Source organism: Mixophyes fleayi, chromosome 2, assembly GCF_038048845.1.
Source record: "Mixophyes fleayi isolate aMixFle1 chromosome 2, aMixFle1.hap1, whole genome shotgun sequence".
Taxonomy (NCBI): domain Eukaryota; kingdom Metazoa; phylum Chordata; class Amphibia; order Anura; family Limnodynastidae; genus Mixophyes; species Mixophyes fleayi.
Window position 1 is genome coordinate 67,939,568 of NC_134403.1, and position 24,256 is coordinate 67,963,823.

Below are 24,256 nucleotides of genomic sequence, written 5' to 3' on the forward strand. Positions count from 1 at the left end.
CTCTAGCTGTCTTTTGGTTCTATTCATGTTAATCTGCTCATTCAATATTTGTTTTGTCAGACTTATAAACGCTGAGGAATTGACAATACCCCAGGAGCCACAGCTATTTAACCTATTAATAAGCTCAAAAACTCTGGTGCTATACCTTTAAGTGCCATGTTAATGAAATGACTTTTGCTTTATCCCTTTGGTTAAGGAGTCACCAGAGAAAATAGTCTTAATTTTAAAGGATATAATCGTCCAAACCTTCAATTGTAATTGTGGATTGCGTTTACCTGTGTGTGTGTGTGTGACACACTACACTGATGTAACTAAACTTGACTATATTAGAGAACTTCACCCAAAATTTAAAGTTGCACTACAAGCGTCAGTGGAGAAGCCCTGTGGTATCACTTCCTCTAGCGTCGGACAACTTGACACATTTACTGTGATCACTGCGTTTATTGGTGAAAATTAGAAAACATCTCTGCACACCCCACTTTTTACTACCTTTCTCAACTTACCCAGTCTACACACACACACCACCACCAAACGGCACTGTTTACACAAATATCACTACACATACAGTTGTGCCCATAACACACATCCTTTACTGCATAATATAAAATGTAATATATAATACTATGTCCTTCACACTGAGCCATAACGTTTGTATATAACTGGATTACCACGTTATAATATATTCCCAACTCTACAGAAAAGTGCAGAAGACACTCGTTTAACAATGCCCCCCACCCCATACCCCAATACCCTAAAATAATGTCTAACACAGGCACTTCTAATACAGAAACCTCAAAATGCAATACATCTCCATTCTGTCTGTATAAAACATACCTACCAAATCTGACACAGTCCCTCAGTTCATATACTGACGAGGTGGTATGTCTGCTTGATATAAAGTGCACATTGGACAATTTTCTAATATTTAGGTATTGGTTAGTTTTGTGTTTCTGTAGCATTTGATTTTTATAGTATATTTTTGGAGCCTGCATAAAGAGCAGTAAAAGTGTGACCCCAATCTGTGATATGAAGGGTCTGAGCGACAGATACCTCATTAGTGACTTCCTGGAATGGTTCTTCTGCTCTCTCTGGTAACTGTCACATGAGTCATCCTTCTGCTGAGACACCTCCTTGTAAGTGTGTTATTCCCAGTATTGTATTTCTATGCAAAACCATTTACGGCTTCTGCACGCCTGTATTTAATAGCTTCCCAACATTGTCTAAAAATATAAAATAAAAGTTCAGGTGATAAATAACCTCCTTCCTGTGTACATAAAGTGAGTGTTGGTTTGTATGTAGGGGAAAGGGATTTCAGGTCTTAGATCTAATGTTTATTGTTTTTTAAGTCTTCAAATTTTAGCAGATGATGGCTGTGTAATTAGATTTACATAATCTGCAGGGAATGTAGTTGCTATGAGAACCCAGCAATATACAGTTAGTGGCGGCCAACACACATACTGGTTTTCCAAACAACAACTCGATGTAAATCCTGCAAAATAAATTTTTGCACATACTTCCTCTTTAAGATTGAGTTAATTCCTGCACAATTATTTGCTATTTGTTAGTAATATAGTATTAGTAAAGCACATTGTAATTGTGTTTTTGATTACCAGGACTAAATTATTGTATTACTGCATTTTGTAATATTTTGATGCAAATGTCCCCAATTATCTTCACATATTGGACCTTGCTCGCAGCTGATTGCATTTGAGGTGTGATAATCAATACATGCAAAAATCTGATGGTCTTGTATAGTGACTAATTGTATAAATGTCCAGTTGTCTTGCTAAGTTGTAATGACCCAAGTTCCACCCCCTTATCACATGACTGTTCCTGAAGATGCAAGGGCAGGCTTCAGAGAATCAAAATACCATGTGATTCCGTTATACTCCTCCCCAGATAAATCGCGACCCATACTAAAGCTGATTAAGTATATTCTAAATGTGGCAAAATGCCTTAGGTAGCAGATTGGAAGAAGGATAAATAGTATCTGGTCCATAAACCGAATGGAAAGTATAGTCCCATTGAATGACACCTCTATGAACTTCCAAACCATTTGGTTTGCCTGCACGAGCTCTTACAATGGCAAACCTTTTTAACCATGGTTTAACAGATAAAATCCTTTTGTTGGGGGGGGGGGGGGGGGGGAGCAGAAGGAGTTGCAACACAGGGATTCCTGTGGGAAATAGATCTGAAGGGGGTGAGGGATCGAATGTAAAGCTAGGTACACACTACACGGTTTTCGTCCAATAATCGGCTCAATCAGCTGACATACAGCCTCTCATTCAAAAGTCGGGTAAGTGTGTAGTGGCATGATGGTCAAAAGTGCCCAAATGGATGATTGTCGCCTCATTTGGTTGGTCGTACCGTTTAATATTTTCCATTGTGTAGTGTGTATAAACTTTCAACCGAACCACGACAATCCTCTGATACTTCCTCGACCTGGGGGTGTGTGTATGTAAATTTGCTCACGACAACATGGCTGTAAAAAGTTGCTAAAGGGACGTCCGCTCTTCCCTTTATCGTCCTTAACAAGGCTAGTGTGTATGCAGTCCATGGACCGAGCGATCGGACCATCAATCGCATGTAAAATCGCTCGGCATAAAAAGTTGGTGGGAATTTCTGTAGTGTGTACCCAGCTTAAGTCTAATCTAAAGGTATTGGTAAAAAAAAAAACCTTATGCGGTAGCCTTGTGTTAAATTCCGAAAATGCGGGCAAAAGGAGCATTGGAGCAATGTCCCAGGTGAAGAGGATATTATGACATGACCAGTGATGAAACATTTTGTGGTCTTGTTTGAGTACAAAATCAACATTGTTCCACAAGGGAACCAATAACGGGTAATTGGAGTGTAATGCATAGGTTTGCATGACTTGATCCCATAACGATGGGTAGAAACGTATAATGGGGACATGATCTATAAGCTTGGTCCTGTTGCGGTGGAACCCACAGTAAGGTATATGGTGAATAGACCTGTAATGGATCTAATTCTATATGCGTCCAAACCAGTTGGGTGTGGAGGAGAATACCAAAGCATAGATTGGGCAAAATGTGTGGCTTGGTAATATTTTAGTAAGTTTGGTGTTTAAATAGAATGTGGACTCTAGGTTTGTGGCCTGCCCACATCAATGTGGAGAGCATTTGTTACAAGTCTCACAGCTTTTTCAGCAATTTGTGCTACAGTAGCTCTTCTGTTATATTGGACCAGACTGGCTATCCTTCACTCCCCACATGCATCAATGATCCTTGGGTGTCCATGACCCAAGGATTGTCCTTGTTTGGCCCACTTTTGGTAAGTACTAACCACTCCATACTGAGAACACCCCACCTGCACTCTCAGAGAGCCCTCAGTGGAGGTCTCCACAGAGTAGTTTTCCCTGCCCTCGCAAACCACAAAAAAATGTGAGCTAGCCTGGCAATCTTGTATTATGTCCTAGATTAGGGGTTGTTTTGTATAATAGCAGACATCATTAATTAATTGTCTGAGAAACAGATGGGCTGTCAAATGCTTCTTGTCATAAAAAAATCTTTACTGTTAGTTAAGGTAAAATGGTAAAAAAATGGAGGTTTATGGTGTAGGCTACAACCTTCCTGAATACTGTACTGGGTTCTTCACGCTGTCCTGGCAGAAGGTGACTGAATAAAACTTATACAGCTTTAAAACTGACTATTGTAAAAAGAATTCTATCTTGCTATTGATTTCTATATGTGTATTATGTAAGTAACCTGCAAATAAGGATAGTAAGTACCACTAAATACAAGTTGACCCGAATGAAATATAATCATATTTTAAGCTTTTGTTTGCTGTGTGGTGGATTAAGATGATCTGCGGCCCTGCATTGTATGTGCACCATGGACCCCCACACCACAAGCGGGTTTAAACTACATGCCAAACATACATACACATGGACAAAAGAGTTTGGCCACACCAGTTAATTATTAAGTTGAGGTATTTCAATCAGACCTGTTGCCAGATGTGTATAAAATCAAGCACCTAGCCATGCAGTCTCCATTTGCAAACATTTGTGATATAAAATGGGTCGTTCGGAAGAGGTCAGTGACTTCAAGCGTGGTACTGTGATAGGATGCCTCCTTTGCAATTAGACGGTTCGTGAAATTTCATCCCGGTTGGATATTCCACGGTCAACTGTAAGTAATATTATTAGAAAGTGGAAGCGTTTAGAAACAACAGCAACTCAGCCACGAAGCAGAAGACCACGTAAAATCACAGATCGGGGACAATGACTGCTAAGGTGCATGGTGTGTAAAAGTCAGCGTTCTGCTAATTCCATAGATAATGAGTTCTGAACTTCCATTGGCATTAATGTAAACATAAAAACTGTGCAGCGGGAGCTTAATGGTATGGGTTTCCATGACCGAGTAGCTTCATGCAAGCCTCACATCACCAAGACCAATGCTAAGCGTCGCATGGAGTGTGGTGGAGGAGGGATAATAGTATGGGGCTATTTTTCAGGGTTTGGGCTAGGCCCCTAATCTCCACTGAAAAGCAATCTTAATGCTTCAGCATACAAGTCATTTTGAACAATACTATGCTTCCAACTTTGTGGCAACAGTTTGGGTAAGGCCCTTTACTATTCCAACATGTGCCCAAGTGCACAAAACAAGGACTACAAAGACATGGTTTGATCAGTTCGGTGTGGAAGAACTTGACTGGCCGCACAGAGCCCTGACCTCAACCCCAACGAACACCTTTGGGATGAACTGGAGCAGAGACAAAGGCTTTCCATAAGAAGAGTGGAAGCTGTTATTGCTGCAAAAGGGGGACAAACTCCATATTAAAGTATATGTATTTTACTACAATGTCATTGATGTCGTTGTAATGGTCAAGCGTCCGTTTAGTCCATATAGGACTAAAAATTGTTTTGTCCATATAGAGTACATCAGCGATTCCCAAACTGTGCGCCAGGGGTGCCGCGGCGCTGTCTCAGGGGTGCCGCGCGCCAGCCATAAAAAAAACCAAACAGAAACACTTACCAAGCCGCGCGGCGCCGGGACCCAGCATCCTCCTCTCTCACGCAGCAGCTGTCATATCAGTGACAGCTGTTGCGTGAGAGAGGAGGATGCTGGGTCCCGGCGCCACGCGGCTTGGTAAGTGTTTCTGTTTTTTTTTTTTATGGCTGGCGCGCGGCAGAGGGGGCAAAGTGAGAGAGGGACAGAGGAGAGTGACAGCGTGAGAGGAGAGGGACAGAGGAGAGTGACAGCGTGACAGGAGGGGGACAGAGGAGAGTGACAGCGTGACAGGAGAGGGACAGCGTGACAGGAGGGGGACAGAGGAGAGTGACAGCGTGACAGGAGGGGGACAGAGGAGGGACAGTGTGACAGGAGGGGGACAGAGGAGAGTGACAGCGTGACAGGAGGGGGACAGAGGAGAAAGACAGCGTGACAGGAGAGGGACAGAGGAGAGTGACAGCGTGACAGGAGAGGGACAGAGGAGAGTGACAGCGTGACAGGAGAGGGACAGAGGAGAGACAGCGTGACAGGAGAGGGACAGAGGAGAGTGACAGCGTGACAGGAGGGGGACAGAGGAGAGTGACAGCGTGACAGGAGGGGGACAGAGGAGAGGGACAGCGTGACAGGAGGGGGACAGAGGAGAAAGACAGCGTGACAGGAGAGGGACAGAGGAGAGTGACAGCGTGACAGGAGAGGGACATCGTGACAGGAGAGGGACAGAGGAGAAAGACAGCGTGACAGGAGAGTGACAGCGTGACAGGAGAGGGACAGAGGAGAGACAGCGTGACAGGAGGGGGACAGAGGAGAGTGACAGCGTGACAGGAGGGGGACAGAGGAGAGTGACAGCGTGACAGGAGGGGGACAGGAGAGGGACAGCGTGACAGGAGAGGGACAGAGGAGAGTGACAGCGTGACAGGAGGGGGACAGGAGAAAGACAGCGTGACAGGAGAGGGACAGAGGAGAGTGACAGCGTGACAGGAGAGGGACAGAGGAGAGTGACAGCGTGACAGGAGAGGGACAGAGGAGAGACAGCGTGACAGGAGGGGGACAGAGGAGAGTCACAGCGGGACAGAGGAGAGACAGCGTGACAGGAGGGGGACAGAGGAGAGGGACAGCGTGACAAGAGGGGGACAGAGGAGAGGGACAGCGTGACAGGAGAGGGACAGCGTGACAGGAGAGGGACAGAGGAGAGACAGCGTGACAGGAGAGGGACAGAGGAGAGGGACAGCGTGACAGGAGGGGGACAGAGGAGAGGGACAGCGTGGCAGAGGAGCTGGGACAGCGTGACAGAGGGCAGAGGAGGGGAACAGCATGACAGAGGCAGTGGAGGGGGACAGCGTGGCAAAAGAGCTGGGACAGCGTGACAGAGGGCAGAGGATGGGTACAGCATGACAGAGGCAGTGGAGGGGGACAGCGTGGCAGATGAGCTGGGACAGCGTGACAGAGGGCAGAGGAGCTGGGACAGCTTGACAGAGGGCAGAGGAGGGGGACAGCGTGGCAGATGAGCTGGGACAGCGTGACAGAGGGCAGAGGAGCTGGGACAGCTTGACAGTGTGGCAGATGAGCTGGGATAGCGTGGCAGAGGAGGAGGACAGCGTGACAGAGGGCAGAGTGTCTGGATGCAGTGGGGGCAGAGTGTCTGGATGCAGTGGGGGCAGAGTGTCTGGATGCAGAGGGGGCATTTTTGCATACAACTAAGCATTTCTGTCCTGACCTAAATACTTATTACAATTTTTTGACCCAACTACTTCTAAAACAGGACTGCTCGGTAATTATTTTGGAGGGGTGCCTTAAAAATATTATGGAGATTCTAAGGGTGCCGCGAACTGCAAACGTTTGGGAACCACCGGTGTACATTATATGACATGCACCTGCCGTGCAAAGCATGCCATTTAATGTATATTTGACATGTAGTCATGAATTGCGTATTCCTGGGTCACATTATGCCCCACCTTCTCTTGTCACACATTTCCTCACAACCCCCCTTGTCACATATGCCCCCCTTTCCCCCGTTATGCGTGTCACTCCCTTTAATGTATGTTTGACATGTAGTTGAGACTTGCGTGGTCCTGGGTCACATTATAGAAACAAAGAATTTGACAGCAGACGAGAACCACTTGGCCCATCTATTCTGCCCATTTTTTTAACCTATGGTAGCCTCTAACAATGTTTGATCCTTCTTTCTTTGTAATGATATCCTTATGTCTATCCCAAGCATTAAATTGCTCTACTATGTTAGTCTCTACCACCTCTGATGGGAGGCGTATTACACTTATCTACTACCTTTTAGTGTCAGTGCATGTTCTAATGTTTTAGTTGTCCTTCTTTGTACAGTCTCTAATGTAATTATATCCTTCTGGAGATATGGCCTCCAGAACTGTATTTCCTATTATGTCCCCTTCTCAAATTGTCACACATTATATCCTCCAAAGCCCCCTCGTCACATATGCCCCCACCTGCTATGCGTGTCACTTCCTATAATGTATGTTTCGCATGCGGCCGACACTTGAGAGGTCCTGATCACACTCTTCTGTCCTGGTTCTGGGTGACACCACTCTCCCCATGTCACATACGGCATTCACACTCCCACCCCTTGTCACATGTAACTCCCACGCTGGGAAAGCTGATTTCTAGTTACCTGTCTCATAGGTGCAAAAAACAAAACAAGAGTCTTTATTATTTTTAATACAAAATGCTTGATCTTTAATAGGTAATGTGCAGGTTCAGTTGCGGGCAGCATTGAGGTCCTGCCATTAATACATACACACTAAGATGCACCAGTCTGGTATGGAGTAAGCACTGTGGGTGTAACATGTGAAGAATTTAACTTCATGGGGAGTGTGTAAAAATCTCCTAAGTAACACGTAACGTAGGTCTGCTCTTAACTTCAAGGCGCAAAAGAGGGTAAAAGAGTACAAGACGGGGCAGTCGGCAGAAAGGATGCAAGAGTAGGTTACAGATTTGAGTATGTGGTCATCTTGCTGCAAAGATCTTCCTCTCATGCTTCTAGGACTGCAACTAAACCTTGTGGCTTTTCTCCTTTTATAACAAATAACCTGTCCTCAGAATATTGTGGTTTTAACTATCATTGGGAGCAGTGCAATGTAGCAACCAATCAGATGTTTGCTTTCATATTCTAGAAAAATGACAGCAATCATAACCATTTTTAAAGAGGTTGGAGTCTATCAATTCTTTAGGAACTAGCGACAGTAACTAGTTCCTAATGAACCGATAGGCAGAATATTGTTTAAGCCAAGAAAATGGCTGCGTCCACTGTGTCCAATCCCTAATCACCTTTTGGTTTAACGGATTGGCTATTAAATTCTATGGTTATTTTTTACTTAAATAATGATGAATATCAGTTTACACCAACACCTTTGATAGTGAAAGAAAAATAAACATTTTCTGTGAGTTAAATTAAGAAGGATACCTCTCTATATCTTCTCTCTACAATTTAAACTTCCATTTAAATATAATTATTAAAGTGACTTCATACACCTGCAGACCAGGATTAATCCCTGCCAATCTACACTCCATTCATACACAAGCACATAAGATAAGATCCTTATACATTTTATAACCATTTGTCATTACATGCTGTAACTCTTCGAGATAAATTTATCAGACCTTCTAAAAAGTAATATTCTAGCTGTTGCCCACAGCAACCAATCAGATTCTAGCTATCATTTTCTAGAATGTACCCGATAAATGATAGCTGAAATCTGATTGGTTGCTATGAGCAACACCTTCCCTTTTCCTTTTTAGAAGGTTTGATAAATCTACCCCTTTATCTTCAAACTACACTTTAATTTGTGTTATATATTTTTCTTTGGTCTGAATAATAAATACATTCTTTAACACATTAAGTTCTAGAGACAACAACATTCTAGATGAAATTTTTCTACTATTTTGTTCTAAAGATAATTTCCTTTACCCAAGATGATCATAATATCCCATGTATACAGCATTCCTAGTGACGTTAGATCTGGAGTGTCAGACTGTGGGGGCCTCAGATGCACTTTATTAGGGAAATGCTGCATTCTGCAAGACATCTTTCCTAGATGACATTTTATTTCGTGCAACAAATGATTTAGCACGGAAATAATATATATATAGCACATGATAATATTTTCTGGGGGTAAAAATAAGGTTAAAAAAAATAAATAAATAATTATTTATAAAAATTAAATTATAAAAATACACTTATTTTTTTCTCGGTAATAAGGAAATTAAGGATTGCTTGCAATAGTGTGTAGTTGTCTTTAGAGCTGAGGTGGCCCACTATGTCTGATCCTGTGTCATCTAGGCAAATATTGGTGGTATCTTTATTTGTGTAATTCGAACTTCTTTTTTGGGATGGGGCTTCCCTGAGACAATCCCTGGTGTATGCAGGTGTTGTAAAACTACAAGCCCCAACATGCTTTGCCAGTCTATAGCCAGTCCATAGCTGGCAGGGAACTTTGGGACTTGTAGTTTCACAACAGCTGGAGACTGATCGACCAGGCCTGGTGTAGAATGATAAACTGAGAGATTGCAACGGTTTATTCTGATTTTCAATACATTCCTATAAATTAGAGGTCATGTTGAGTTGGACGCAAATTGCGTTTCTGGTGTATAATAAGCTTTTTTTTACTCTAGAGGACACACACAAAGCCCAAGTTTCAGAATTAGTGCTTTGTCTTCTTACATAGAAGTAAAAAAGCATATTATACCCTGAAAACACAAACACAACATGATCCCCTTTGTCTTTATGGGTCTGGGTGAATGTGAGACACTATTTTAGCAAATAGTCACAGTCAGGGGAATAATAGTCTAAACCAGGGGCCCTCAACCTTTTTTTTTTATTTTTTTTAACCAGTTTCCATTATTTCATAACATTTACATCAAGTACCTACTTAGTTTTGGGTTGTAAACCTTACGAACCCCCAGTGACCATCATTGTGTACTTACACATTGTTTAAGAAACACTAAATGTAATAAAATTTGTAGCAAGTAAATTTCAGGAATTAAACGACTTACAACATTTGGAGTGGTGAATATTAGGTGTAGTTTCGTATTATCATAGTTTTACTCATCACTAGATTTCTCACATATAGTCAAAAAATATTTATTTCTTACTGACTGTAAATTTATTGATGATGGGAAACTATGCAAGAAACCCTGTTGAAATGTTCAAAAATGTTCCCTTCTAATTAGTATATAATAATAAGACATGTGTCATTAAGTTAAATTTAAATCCCATTGAGTTGAATGAAGGTACTCCCACAGGTTGAGAATCCCTGGTCTAGAGTGTCCTAAGCCTACAGGGTTAGTATACAGCTGCTTATGATGATGTAATGTAGCTGCTCTTATGGTAGTAGCAGGCTGATGCTTGTTAATATAGAGTTAAATAAACCACACTGGTACTGGTATTAGTGAATTTTTCCATTGCACTCTATGGGCCTGATTCATTAAGGAACGTAAATACCAACACGTGCCAGATTTTGCATTAAATTCCTCTGCGCATGCCCAGGAGCGGACTATACGCCAGAGAAAGCGAGTATGCAATTCATCTTCGAACGCATAGGAAACTTATGACAGACTGCAATTTCAGAGGCGGAGCAGAGAGGGGACTGGGCGTATGCACGTAGTCCATGTGCAATAAGGGCGTGCCGAGCTCCAGCACAAGCAGCAGCATCGGCTTTTCTACGGTATGTGTCTTCCTGCCGTATCACCTGCACCAGCTACAGGTCGGGTGTAAATGCCGAGTGATAGTGATGACGGCTGTGTATGCAGCTAGAACATGTTTGCAATCATGAGCAACTGTAAAAATGCATTTTATGTACATGACATCATGATAAATGTATCTCATGGCAAAAATTAAATAAAAAAACATATTTTTAAGTTATATTTTATGTTTTTTTCATTAATGACTGTATTATTAACAGGTGACAATGATTAAATAGATTTTTTTTTTATTTAATTTTTTTATCCTGTGCGCGTTTTGCTTAGACTTTATATTGAACATATGTATTGTACATATCCTGCAGTGTATTGTCTGTTAATGCTGAACCTAGACCAGTATTCAATAAGAGATGTTTCTTCAGATCCGCTTGTAGTTGAATACGGACGTGCCTATACCCGAATTACGTGCGTTTTAAATGAAACGCACAATACGTTCATTTTGCAAGCTTTAATGAATCAGGCCCTAAATGTTCCATGCCCAGACTTATCATTTGTTTTAATCTCTTTCAACAAGCGCTTCATTCCTCTGTGGAAATAAATCTTATTTCACCTAACTGTTTCCCACGTATATAATTTAAGCATAGCACCTTGAACATCTTCCCTAGCACCCTTTGCAGAAAGTTGCTCTGTTCACCAAATTCCTGCAAGAAAGCCTCACACAGCATCTCCTTGCACATTCTGGCTGTGTTTAGTAAGTTCTTCCAGGATCCACATAGTAATATGTACTGTGTCCACTCTGTAAAGTACTTGTTACACAGTGGAGGCAGTTATTTAGTGTACTCAACAAATATTCATTTGAATAGAGTTCATCAATTTACCAGGAACCATCACTGGTGAAGTTTGGGTTAGCTCACAGAATGGTTACCAATGTGTGTAGCTGATAGGTACACTCACATTGGCCTACTCTCCCCAGGAATGTCCAGGAGACTCACAAACCTTCTTCTAGAATTCCCAGGGGAGCAGGGCACCCTCCAGCATGCTGTGAGTCAGGTCATCTTGGCCTTCCCCCCTCGGGTGCGATAGCGACAAAGCGCAGTGATGGGCGGGGCAATGGTGATGTGAACCACGTCGCCCCCTACCCGCGCACTTTCCACTTGGATCTCCCAAAGGTTGGCAATTAAGTGTACACTACAGATTCCTGTTTGGGAACAAAATGGATCTCAGTGAAACCTTTCATGTAAAACAGATTTACAGAGCTTAGCACCAATAAGAATTTCTTAACCAGATGTTTTGCTGCCTGCACAAAGTGACTTGCAGAACATATTAAAGGACCAATAAAACATAAAATCCATTTTGGTTCATATAAATGAGCTACTTGTAACATTCACAAATATTTCTGGAATTTATCAGAACAAAAGATGTTTGCGACAAAGCAGAGGTTTGTGGAGGAAGTAGTGTCTGTAAGTCTATAATAGGAAGCACTAGCCAATTACTCTGGAGTCTCATGTTTGCTTTGTCATAATTACAGATAATTCATTTTGGCCACACGTGCTGCAATATCACACACATGTTGGCCCTATATGACCATGATTCCTGTCTACATGAAGAGGATCATTACCAGGCATGTTGGTAAATGTGGTCTTAACATAAGTGGTTTGGGTTTGTGCGTGAGGTCACTTTCAACCGGCACTAACATGCTCCATTATGGCCAGTATATAGGGGCCCAGTATATAGGGCCCCTTACAACATTTTGCTATGGGGCCCACAAATCCCTATATACGACCCTAGCTGGATAGATACATGTGTGGGGAGCTTTACTACATGACAATGGTACATTCAATGTAAAACTGAACCTGTTGCCTAAGTAGAGTCAGATATTTTATGGGTTGAACCACAATGTTCATAAGTACAAGTGATGTCACTAATTCCTATCAGATTGACAGGCTACAGTTTGATCATTATTAATTCAGTTCACAAAATGTCTTTCGGCTTTCGGCCGTGTGTAACAGGTAGGCTCACTAGAAGGGGAAAATATTATAAATGATGAAAGCATTCTCCTATGAATACTTGTATTCATCTCCAAACTGCCCTTTACCCCAACAAACAAATGGATTCCAGTTTATGTTTGTGGAGAACACCTTTGTCATGTTATCTCTTATCTGTTCTAAGCCATATTAGATAACCAGCTGTGAATGTTACAAGATACATTTACATGTGAGATCCACATACGTTTTAGTTTTAGTTTTAGTGGCCCGTTAAGCTCCATTATGCCACAATTAGAAAACAATCTTCTGTGAAAGAGACACTATCAGGAAACTGCTTTCTAGATAGAGATTGTCATGTAAATACCAGAACACCATGATGCATATGAAAAATACATATTACACTGCTGCATAGAAACTGTTCACTTCACTTGACTGATTAAAAAAGATAAAGTGCCCACCCGACATTCCATTATGTACGTATACTCTTCATTTCCAATGTTGATAGTGAAACTGTAGGTGACTGTCCATAGCCACAGGGCCTACGGTTCTGGAGAAAGTTACATGCAGTGATTTACCCTAGTATTTAGATATACAGTATTAAATATATAGTTAGGCAGGGTCGTTATATTTATAATACAGTCTGCCCTAAATAAAGGAGCTGATAACATTCACAAATATAAATGTAGAACTCCCAGGAGCATCTTAGATGGGGAGATTTTGAAATGAATTTGAGGTTGTGGTGGGAGTTTTTTACCCTATGCAGAGCAGTATGCAAAAGTCATAGCAAGCAGTACAATATCAAACATCTCAGGTTCTGATGAGGTACTAGAACCTTTACATATATGAATGCTATTGGTAGTTCCTTTATATACGGCAACTTGTATTTTAGGTGTAGCGGTCCGTTAAAACTAAATCTAAATAACAAGTTGCTTTATATGAAATAGCTTCTAGAAACATTCACAAGTACTTATGTAAGACTATCAGGAACCTATGAAAACTGAAGTTATTTGTGATCATCTGTGTCCTGTGTCCTTTATCCCATACATATAGAAAGACAATAGGCCCAGTTCCGAAAAAGAGTGAGTACTAAGATAGAGCAGTGAACCCCCTCTTCCACTCACAGGAGCCCAATGAGACATGCAGTTTCAAATATCTAAAATTCTTGAGCCGAATAGTTTGTGAACGTTACAAGATGGCTTTTCATTTTCGGATCAACTTGCATTTTAAGTGTAGCGGTGCTGTAAACCGATTTCCACAGTGATTGAACCACCTCTGCTCAAACAGCGCCATTCTTAAGACCTGATATGTGGGTTCAATGAGGACTGGAGGTAATTTGTGAGATCACACCACACCACACCCTGCAGTTGTACACAGAAAGGAGGCAAGGATTTCATTCTGTGCCCATTAACTCCTCACCTGCCGGCACAGACAGGCAGGGTAAGAACATTACCGTCTCTCTCTCTCTGCTTTGGTGGGCAGACGATTATTCCCAGTGCATCCAAACCATGATCCCCTGCTAAGTCAGCGGAGATTGTGTGTTGTCATTGAGTGTGAGAGGTGGGGACGTGTAGGTTTGGGGGGTGTGGCTCAGTCTATTCACATATTATGTATTATATTTATAGATATTATTTATATAAATATTCCTCTATATACAGTCAGGAGGTATCTTTACTCTGCCATCATGAGGTTGCTGCAGTCAGCGAGTGGTCCAGTTCGGTGCTGTCACAGTCAGAGTCATCGTACAGACCGACGTTCTGTGGGTAGAAAGGAGAGTTATCATTCCTGGAATAGTTCCAGTTGTTTATTACAATGAAGAGGAGGAGTCACCACAGACACGATATTCACATTTACAGGGCAGTTGGTTAAAAGCACACTAACAAAAATAGTCTTTACTGATTTTGTGCCAGGGAAAGCATACGCTAGACATAGCCGTACACCACTGTAGTATTGGTTTCACCGTTTTCTATGTACAGTCTTTATACGTAACCTACTAGTCACGCTCATTCCCACAGCCACAGAGACGCTCTGTGTCTCACCTCTCCGGCAGTTTGTTCGTTGCTGAGCTGAGATTTCACCTTCTGGACAATAGCTTCTTTCTCAGAGAGCCCATCAGACTGGGTCAGGAGGTCCAGAGGAGGCTCTGAGCTCTGAGACACCAGGTCCTCGGAGCGCTCATCAGGACGTTCATCTGTGTTGGTGCTGAGCACATCGGGAGTGACACTGTGGGAGAGGTCTGTGGTATTCCCTTCTTCCCCATCCGACAGGTTTTCTGAACTGGGAGACTGGTGCTGGGACATCCCAGCTTGCCACCTGCACAGAAACAAATCATACCGTCACCCCAGTGATACTGCAGAGAACACTTTATATTCCATGGCTCTCCGTGATGATGACACACAGGGCTAGATTTACTAAAGGGCGGTTTGCTCATACCGACGCTTTTCGGCTATTTTTCCAGCGGTCTTGAAACCGCTGTATTTACTAAAGCCCAAACCACCGTTAAAATGGCCAGAAATGACATTTTTCAAAACCACCACTTTACAAACCGCCATCCCCATTTTAACAATGATGAACATACAAATTTACTAAGCTGGGGTTTTCAAAACTGCCGCAAAACAGCCATTCAAATGGCCAAAATGAAAGAGGTGGTTGTGAGTGACGAGATTGATCAAACTGCTGCTGTTTGAGCTATTTTGCCATTCAGAACATAAGAGGAAGCACCATTGACATTTTAATTATTTTGAAAATCATTATTTATTGATTAAGGAACAAAATGTATTTAATATTAACTTATGAGAGAATTTTTTTTCTTTTTAAGGGGACAGTATTATAGCATTATATTATATGGGAAATGGGAATATATAATATTATTAACTGATTGTTAATGGTGGATATAATTATTTATGTTGCACAATTTGTCATTACATATTGTCCGAATAATATAGTCATTAAATAATTTTATCCCCTTAATATAATTTTTTTTTTTTTCCCTCATAAGTTAATATTTAATTCATTTTGCCCCTTAATCAATAAATAATGATTGCTCACATAATTTAAATGTCATCTGAAAGCTCACTCGGGCAAAGATATTGAGCCATGTGCATAGTGGGTAGCTGGCAGCTAGCTACACTCTATGTTTGGCCAACACTGTAAGATGAGCACTGACTTCCATGAAAGATATTTTCTGGGCATTGAAAAAATAAAACAGAAGGCAGGCAGGGCTCTGTACCCATTGGCATCTTTTATGTGTCTGTGGTACGTTCATCCTTAGCACGTATGGAGTTACAAAGAGCTCACTGGTGCTACACAGAAGATATTTATGTGACAAATCTGCTCCATTGTATGTCTATACCTGTCCACAGTCAGATCCAGGGTGATCAGCACATCCAAAGTCTTTACACTTTTGAAGATGGGTCTTACAATTGTATATCTTGCATAGCTTTTTAAAATACACTGGTTTATGTGCACACATTTAAGAACATAGTGCTTCAAGGCGTATTTGCCTCTAGATGAAGCATTGGACAGAAATGAGTACTTTTCCAGTAATTCCAGCTACTATCTTGGAGATGTTATAGTTTTCAGGTAAATTTCAACATCTAAAAGGCCTTATATTGCTCTGAAAACATGGTCTACTTGATGTCACACTTATACTGCGTTGGTGATGAACAGCTTCTAATCTGGGTCAATGGAGTACCTGCATTTTTTTCTTTTAAATGTTCCTAATAGACTGCTAAGCCAAGTCTTGACAGCCAGCCCCTGAATCCACCCAGGTCTGTCCATCATCACATATGCAATTTACATGCACATTTAAAAAATACAATTTCAGCACTTGTGGGCCTTTTGCGCCACATACCATCCACATCGAGTAGGAATTGCGGATGCCTGTGGGCAAGTAACCCCAGTGTTCACATAACATGGAGATACGTATGGCATGTGTACTGCTGCATAAGGATCAGCACAGTGGCCTAGGGATTAGCTGTTGCCTACCACTGGACTAGACAAATCATGTGCAGGGCTGTCACTATCTAAAACGGGAGGCACGGTGGCTTAGTGGTTAGCACTTCTACCTCACAGCACTGGGGTCATGAGTTTGATTCTTGACCATGGCCTTATCTGTGTGGAGTTTGTATGTTCTCCCTGTGTTTGCATGGGTTTCCTCTGGGTGCTCCGGTTTCCTCCCATACTCCAAAAACATACTCGTAGGTTATTTGTCTGCTATCAAAATTGACCTTAGTCTCCCTGTCTGTGTGTGCATGTTAGGGGATTTACACTGTAAGCTCCAATGGGGCAGGGACTGATGTGAATGAGTTCTCTGCACAGCGCTGCGGAATTAGTGACGCTATATAAATGACTGAAGATGATAAGTATTGACGATCCCTACTTCTCACAATGTATATACTGTGTTTAGCAGTTTGGTGTGAACATATCATGGATATCTACAAGGCACTGTATGTATGCAGCCTACAGGACTATGAAAGACAGAATCACTGCCTCTAATTAGAAATGCTGTATGCTGTATTGGAGGTAATGACTCTGTCCTTCTCAGCTGTACACCAGAGAACATCAGTGACAGTAGAAGAGAGTACATATGCAATGTACACTCAGACATGAGAGTGGGATTTGTTACACCGTGAGCGCTATATCCTCCCGCCTGCACTACAACCACTGTGTCTAAACCCAGCCTGTAGATTATGCAGTCATAAAGAGAGAGAGGTGGTTGCTCAGACTAATACCTGCAGAGCAGATCAGAGAGGATTACATACAACGGACTAAAGAGAGCTTCAGTCGCAGCACAAAGACACCGTCAGTAAATGGGAGTTATGGAAGATTCACTTGAAAACAAATATGAAATTCAAAATAACAGGTTTACCAAGTAACGGGGTCCACTTACCTCTGTCTCCTCTCCATTTCCAGCTCACTGTCCACCTCCCCCTCTTCCTCCTCTGAGGACAGTCCTTTCTTCTGAGAGACAAACAGAGGGTTATTCATCTTCCAGTCTGACTCCTTCATACGTCATATCCATGCTGTCTCTCAGTACTACCCAATGTGGCCCCACATTAAAATTATTTTATATAAATGCATTTTATTAAACCTTAAGGAATCTAATAAAACTGACATATGTAACGAACAGTTTTCTGATCTGATGGTCTATTAGAAGACAAAGGAGGAGGTTATTTTAAGGGCTGATGAATTTAAGATAAGATTTTACACTGAACCATAATCCAGGGACTGTTACAGTAAGCTTAATGTATTTGCAATTGTTATGTCACAAAGCTACAATTTCGGATTCGGGTATAGTTTTCATTTTCTTGTCTTTACACATTTTTTTTGCAAAATAATTTCCAGTTTCCTAACGAAGGTAGACTTTGAGAACTTCAATGCAAGAGGTACAATACATGTATACAAAAAAATCAAATTGAGTTGACTCAGCTGTGACTATTTCGCTACACATGGCCATATGTTATGGAGAGACCGTCCTGCTAATAAAGCTGCCAATACTTTGTCTTTGCACCCAGGATCCAGGAAGCCCTTGATTATTATCTCACTAATCTATGTGGCCTTGTTTGTTATAACAGCGCCCGGCTATCTTGTCATTGAGGGTTAACTATCTCCCTTGTCAACTGGAAGCTGTTCAGCCTGAAAACCACATAAATAGTATTGTAGTAGGAGAGAGAACGAGACGATCCCTGAATTCCTCATGTTATTTACTCTTTAATTTCCTGGATCCCTATGTATGTATACATCTATGTCTCTCTCTATGAGTTCAGCAGTGACTATATCACAAGGGTAGTGTATTATTCATGGACCAAACATATAGGATTCTTAGCACTAATGTCTCCCCTTGTGTTCATACTATTTCCTATATATCTACCTGGCTTCTGGTGACAGCTGCCCTGTACAGCATTGCCGCTGGTGTCAGGTGCTGACCTCCTCTGGCTGCCCGGCCCCCTGTTAGTTTTCCGGATGGGGAGTCCGGGCTCGGTGGTCCAGGAAGGGAGCGGACGGGGGAGCATTCTGCACTTTGGCTGCCTCTACGAGCTTCCGCCTCTAGGGGGGTACAGAGCAGGTCTGGACTGGAAGAAGATAAAGGGTGCGGGTCACGCGGGGGTGGCTGACTCTGGGGAGTCGGCTCAGGAGTCACTGCCGCCCTCAAATTGACCATGTCCTTTGCTTTCCGGTAACGAGGCTTCCCCCGGCGACCACGTCCTGGAGAAGGAGGCAGTTTCTGGCAGCCCGAGGGAGTTGATGGGGACAAGGCAGAGTCAACTTTAGGTAGGAGGACTTCAGATTTCAAAATATCTGGCCTGGAATAACAAGAAAAAACATTTTCAGACTTCACACAACAATGAACCAATGTTCACTACCTGTGGACACAGGCTTTAGAGAGCCCATCATGCTACAGAGAAACTAGGGGTATTTTTATTAAACCGCGGGTTTGAAAAAGTGGAGATGTTGCCTATAGCAGCCAATCAGATTCTAGCTGTCATTTTTTAAAATGTACTAAATAAATGATAACTAGAATCTAATTGGTTGCTATAGGCAACATCTCCACTTTTTCAAACCCGCAGTTTAGTCTCTTCACATTATCTCCACAGCTATCTAAATACAGGCACGCTACTGGCACAATAGGAGTGAGGCAGTAGACATGTTTCCAGTGTACTATCACAAACAAAGCACTAACACCACTTCATTAAACATGTCTTCCACCACCAGCCATGGATCACCTCTTTCCATGCGGGGATAATTTCTGCGGCACATTCCTCTTTTTGATGAGTTTTTCCATGGTGCTTGATGGCCGAGGCTGCTGCCGCAGGAGGGCAGGATACTTCTTCTCCAGGATCTGTTCTCTCCTGTAAATAATAAATACATTTCAGTGTTCCACAACATCGAAGGGGCCAGGAATAGGTCCCTCTGCCACACAGTACTCTGCTTATTTCATTGTAAGTACGTTGCACAATGACACATATAACCCGGCATGTGTGGTTATTGGAACAAAATCAATTTTGCATTAAAAGTTAATCCCAATCTTGGTTATGGTTAATAAGCATAATCACTTAGCCTCATCCTCTTAATGAACGATTGGTGTTCCTACTCTTTGCACCCCAGATCTCTGCACTCCTATGGCTCCTGATTAAATTGTTGGAGGGCCCAATGTTCAAACAGGTCGTAGTAGAGAGCAGTCTGACATAGTGTAGCATGCCAGCCATTTACACAGCATCTCCCACCCTACAGTGCAGGTTTTCTTATATCCTTACAAAACTATTAACATTTGCATAATACATTCATGAACTTTAGCCTACATTGTAAATTAAAACACTTCTCTCATTAATCACTTGAGCCTAAGTAACTCTAATAAGAAAATCAGTGGGAAGTTTGGAGCATTTTGAACCAGGTGGAATAGACCATGTTGGAGGCATTGCACTGCTATGCCAGGGGGCCTTGCTGTATAACCAAAAACTACATTTTAGGCACAGAAGCTGTTCATGTGTTATTGCTTAGCATGTCATGTACATGTTTCGTCAAACTCTCTGCAACTCAAGACGTTCTGTACTGACCTGAGCAACTCTCTCTCCTTCAACTCCAGCTGCAGCATCAGAGAGTTGAGTTCCACATAAAGAGTGTTAGCTCTCTGTAACTTGCGTTCATAATGTTCTCGAATATCCAGAGCATGTCTATGGAGAGGGAGAAATGTTGGGGTGTGCAATAAATACAATAAAAAAAGTGTAAAAGATTTTTGCCATGTAAAACTAGTCTCCTGGGGCCTGATTCATTAAGGAACTTAAATTAAGAAGTTTCTTATTTAAGTCTCCTGGACAAAACTATGTTACAATGCAAAGGGTGAAAATTAGTTTTCTGTTTTGCACATAAGTTAAATACTGACTGTTTTTTCATGTAGCAACAGTCAGTATTTAACTTATGTGCAAAACAGAAAAATAATTTTCACCCCTTGCATTGTAACATGGTTTTGTCCAGGAGACTTAAATAAGAAACTTCTTAATTTAAGTTCCTTAATGAATCAGGCCCCTGTGCTTTATAACCTTATTTCACTATACGTCACATTGCGATTACCTCACAGCCATTAGTTACCCAGTTAATATTGTGCTGAAACTTGAACAAACATGTATCCACTGGTGCTTCCAGTGGGATTACTGCTCTGGGTGTACGTGGTAATGGCTTTCTTACACCCAGCTTATCTGGAGGTCCTTTCCATCAGTAGATCTTGGTCCATGTATGTAGGTCCATGGTTAAATGCGCATGAACTGCTGAATTCTGGGTTTAGGTATGCAAGGAAGTAATGAAAAATGGGGTGAATGGAAGGTGTTGTATGTGGAATCAAAGGGGAGAATTGTCTGGCATGTTTTCAACTGAAAATAATTGTCTTTTAATTAGCAACCAAACAGCCAATGAGAAGAACCTAAGTTTACCAAGGTTTAAACCCACAAGAAGAGAACAAAGAACAGGGGGTAAATGTATGAAGCTGAGAGTTTTTCGGCGGGTTTGAAAAACCAAGCAGAGTCTAGCTATCATTTATTTAGTACATTCTACAAAATGATAGCTAGAATCTGATTGGTTGCTATAGGCAACATCTCCACTTTTCAAACTCGTCGAAAAACTCTAAGCTTGATACATTTCCCCAGATGTTAGATGATCCGAACATTTAAGGACGCTACAAATTTCTGTAATTTGGAAATGGAATTACACTCATAGAGTGTAAATACTTATGTTATAATTCCTTATAACAACACATTTTTCTTCCTGTGTAATAACCCCATGGGTATACCCAATGGCCAGGTTTGATGACTCCTTTATTGTGACTTGACCTGTAATTGTCTCACATTTTATAACTCCAGGAACAATAACATGGCCTGTTGTGGACACTTGAAGAAAGTGTTGAAAACTGCATTTAATTTCCCAACAGAAATGAGGTATCCTATGTGGTGACTGAACTCTTACCGGAGCTCCTCGCGACGCCGGGTTATCAGCTCCTCTTCCAGGCGCTGTAAACATGTCCCTTCCGATTTTATTTTCTCAAAATGCAGCCGCACTTCCTCCCGCCACTCCGCCTGAGGCAACGGCAAAGCAGGACTTACACAGTATTCCTTATTACCGGCACAATTTACACATAGCGCACTGTAAAAGTGTCAATTTAAAAGTAATTCCATTTACTACTGAAAGAGAGAACACTCTTTGTTGTTGCCACATGTTACTGCTACTGGCCACTCCTGAAGTTACTCTAAATCAGTACTAATTCCACACATCCCTTCTGAGGTATCAGCTCTGTTACAAATATTTGCACTATCTACACATACCCTACTAATGAATATATTAAACAAAACAGGAACCACCTAACAAACTGACCTTGTCTCTGCATTCTACAACTGTGTTAGACCTTGGATAAGCATATTTTGTATTAACGATGTAAAGAAACGTTTATTTTGGGAAATATTTTTTGGCTTGCACTACTGCATTGGGACTGAAGGCTTTATCCTTTAAATGGTTCTGGTAATTAATACCAGTCTCCTGGACAAAACCATGTTACAATGCAAGGGGTGAAAATTATTTTTCTGTTTTGCACATAAGTTAAATACTGACTGTTTTTTCATGTAGCACACAAATACTTGATAGCTTATTTGTACACTGATATTTAAAGTTGATATGTGTGTGCTACATGAAAAAACAGTCAGTATTTAACTTTGCAAAATAGAAAACTGATTTTCACCCCTTGCATTGTAACATGGTTTTGTCCAGGAGACTGAAATAAGAAACTTCTTAATTTAAGTTCCTTAAGGAATCAAGCTCCTAGGGGTAAATGTATGAACATGCGGGTTCTTCAACACCCGCGTGTTCAGCGTGTTCGGCGATTAAATTTCAAGCGGCGCTGCATTGTAAAGGGAAGTTTCCCTTTACAATGCAGCGCCGCTTGAAATTTAATCGCCGAACACGCTGAACACACGGGTGTTGAAGAACCCGCATGTTCATACATTTGCCCCCTAGTCTTCAATCAATAAGAAATCAATAAGAAGTTGCAATGCTTTTGAATTGTGAAATGTCCCTGGTTGCAACATTGACCATGAATACAGGGTCAAATATGTTATACTAGTGTCCAGTTCAATGATAAGTTTGATGTTCTCTGTCTGTGGAGAGGCCTGGCTAACTACAAAGTGATTTATATTTTCAGCTACTTCCATATCAAAGGTAAGGTAACCAGCAAATTTCTCTTCACGTCACATATGCAATCCATAATCTGATGTCACTTTATCTAGCGATGTCACATATTCTACGCAAGACCTCACGTGATGTCAGTTTGTCCATGCCTACCTCTCACAAAGACCTGGTAAGTAGTAAAATAACTGCTAGAGTAGTAATTGTTCAGTCTACGGAACCATCATAACCTGCCTGGAACAGAGCTGCAGATTATCTCCATTTTGATAAAAAGTAAAACCCACACACAGTTTTCTAAATTATGACTTGTCTGATTCATCAGGGTCACCCGTGGTTAAAATAAATAATAATCAATCTTATTTATAGTTGAGTTATAAAATAAGTAAGCAACAATAATAAATTATTATATAACATATTCAAAAAATTATTGAACTATTCTAATATTTTTTTTTAGAATTTGGGTAAGAAAGATTAAAGGTATTTTATTACTCAGGATAGTTTGACAGTCTGATCTTAATATATAAATGTAGGATTTAGTCTTGTTAGATTAGATTAGTTCTTTCACTAATGTTAGATTTAGGATTTATATTATTAGAGCTATGTAAAAATTGGGATTAAGACTATAATGTTAAGATTGAGGTTAGTATTCTTCCTTTTAGCCAAGAGGGCGAATATTACCTTATTCAACAACTCACTTGAAAGAGTAGGTTCCCCTCAATGAATGAATAGGTCTCTGGACTTCCTAGGCAAACAGAGTTGGGTTTTTTAAGACCTCTGTTATCCAGACTCAAATACTAGGAAGTCTAATGGTGAGTATCCAGGTCTCCAGATGCTAATATTAAAATGTAAGCCTCTAGATGATGAAGACAACATGTATACTTTGTTTAGCCGATCCCTTTCTGGCGACTAGTACACAACACAGAGCCCATTCCGTTGCCAATTATACAAAGCAGAGTCCTCTCTGGTGGGATGTATACACAACATAGAGTATTCTGCTGACTAGTAAGCAATACATATTCCATTCTGTTTATCAATATACAAAGTAGAGACAATTCTAGTGGCTAGTTTACAAAACAAGGTCCATTATGGAGACTAGTATACAATACAGAGTAAACTCTGCTGGAAAGTATACAACTTATTGCTCACTTTACCTGGATCCCATCTCTCTTCTAACCTGTATATGTCTTACTGCATTGTTAATGTTCCCATCTCTTAACATACGTACACACTGCTCAGACACCTCATCAAGAACTACAAACAAACATCTCAATCTACTCACAGTGCAAATCTACTGGCCAGCAGGCCATTCCCATTGGTCAGAGTACTCACTTACCTGTGATTGAAAGTACGTTTCCTGCGGGGTGGAAAGAACATCAGCAGAGGCTATATCTAAATGCAATAGAATTTGCCGAAATGAGGGTCGGTTCCTTGGCTTGCTGTTCCTAAGGGTAGATAGGACGCACTGAGTCAAGAATA

The 24,256-nt window shown here is 41.4% G+C and overlaps 1 protein-coding gene across 2 annotated transcripts in view; it reads right to left on the reverse strand.

Moving 5' to 3' along the window:
- Window positions 1-11,865: 11,865 nt before the first annotated feature.
- MAP3K12 (mitogen-activated protein kinase kinase kinase 12) overlaps window positions 11,866-24,256 on the reverse strand; it is a 100,625-nt gene continuing 88,234 nt past the window's right edge. For both annotated transcript variants that reach the window (XM_075199205.1, XM_075199206.1), the window contains exons 7-14: window positions 24,114-24,222; window positions 21,572-21,681; window positions 20,173-20,289; window positions 19,342-19,467; window positions 18,489-18,921; window positions 17,508-17,578; window positions 14,656-14,929; window positions 11,866-14,373 (exon numbers count right to left, since the gene is read on the reverse strand). In XM_075199205.1, the coding sequence (XP_075055306.1) occupies window positions 14,299-14,373; window positions 14,656-14,929; window positions 17,508-17,578; window positions 18,489-18,921; window positions 19,342-19,467; window positions 20,173-20,289; window positions 21,572-21,681; window positions 24,114-24,222 (1,315 nt within the window). In that variant the 3' untranslated portion in view covers window positions 11,866-14,298. The remainder of the gene's footprint in view (window positions 14,374-14,655; window positions 14,930-17,507; window positions 17,579-18,488; window positions 18,922-19,341; window positions 19,468-20,172; window positions 20,290-21,571; window positions 21,682-24,113; window positions 24,223-24,256) is intronic.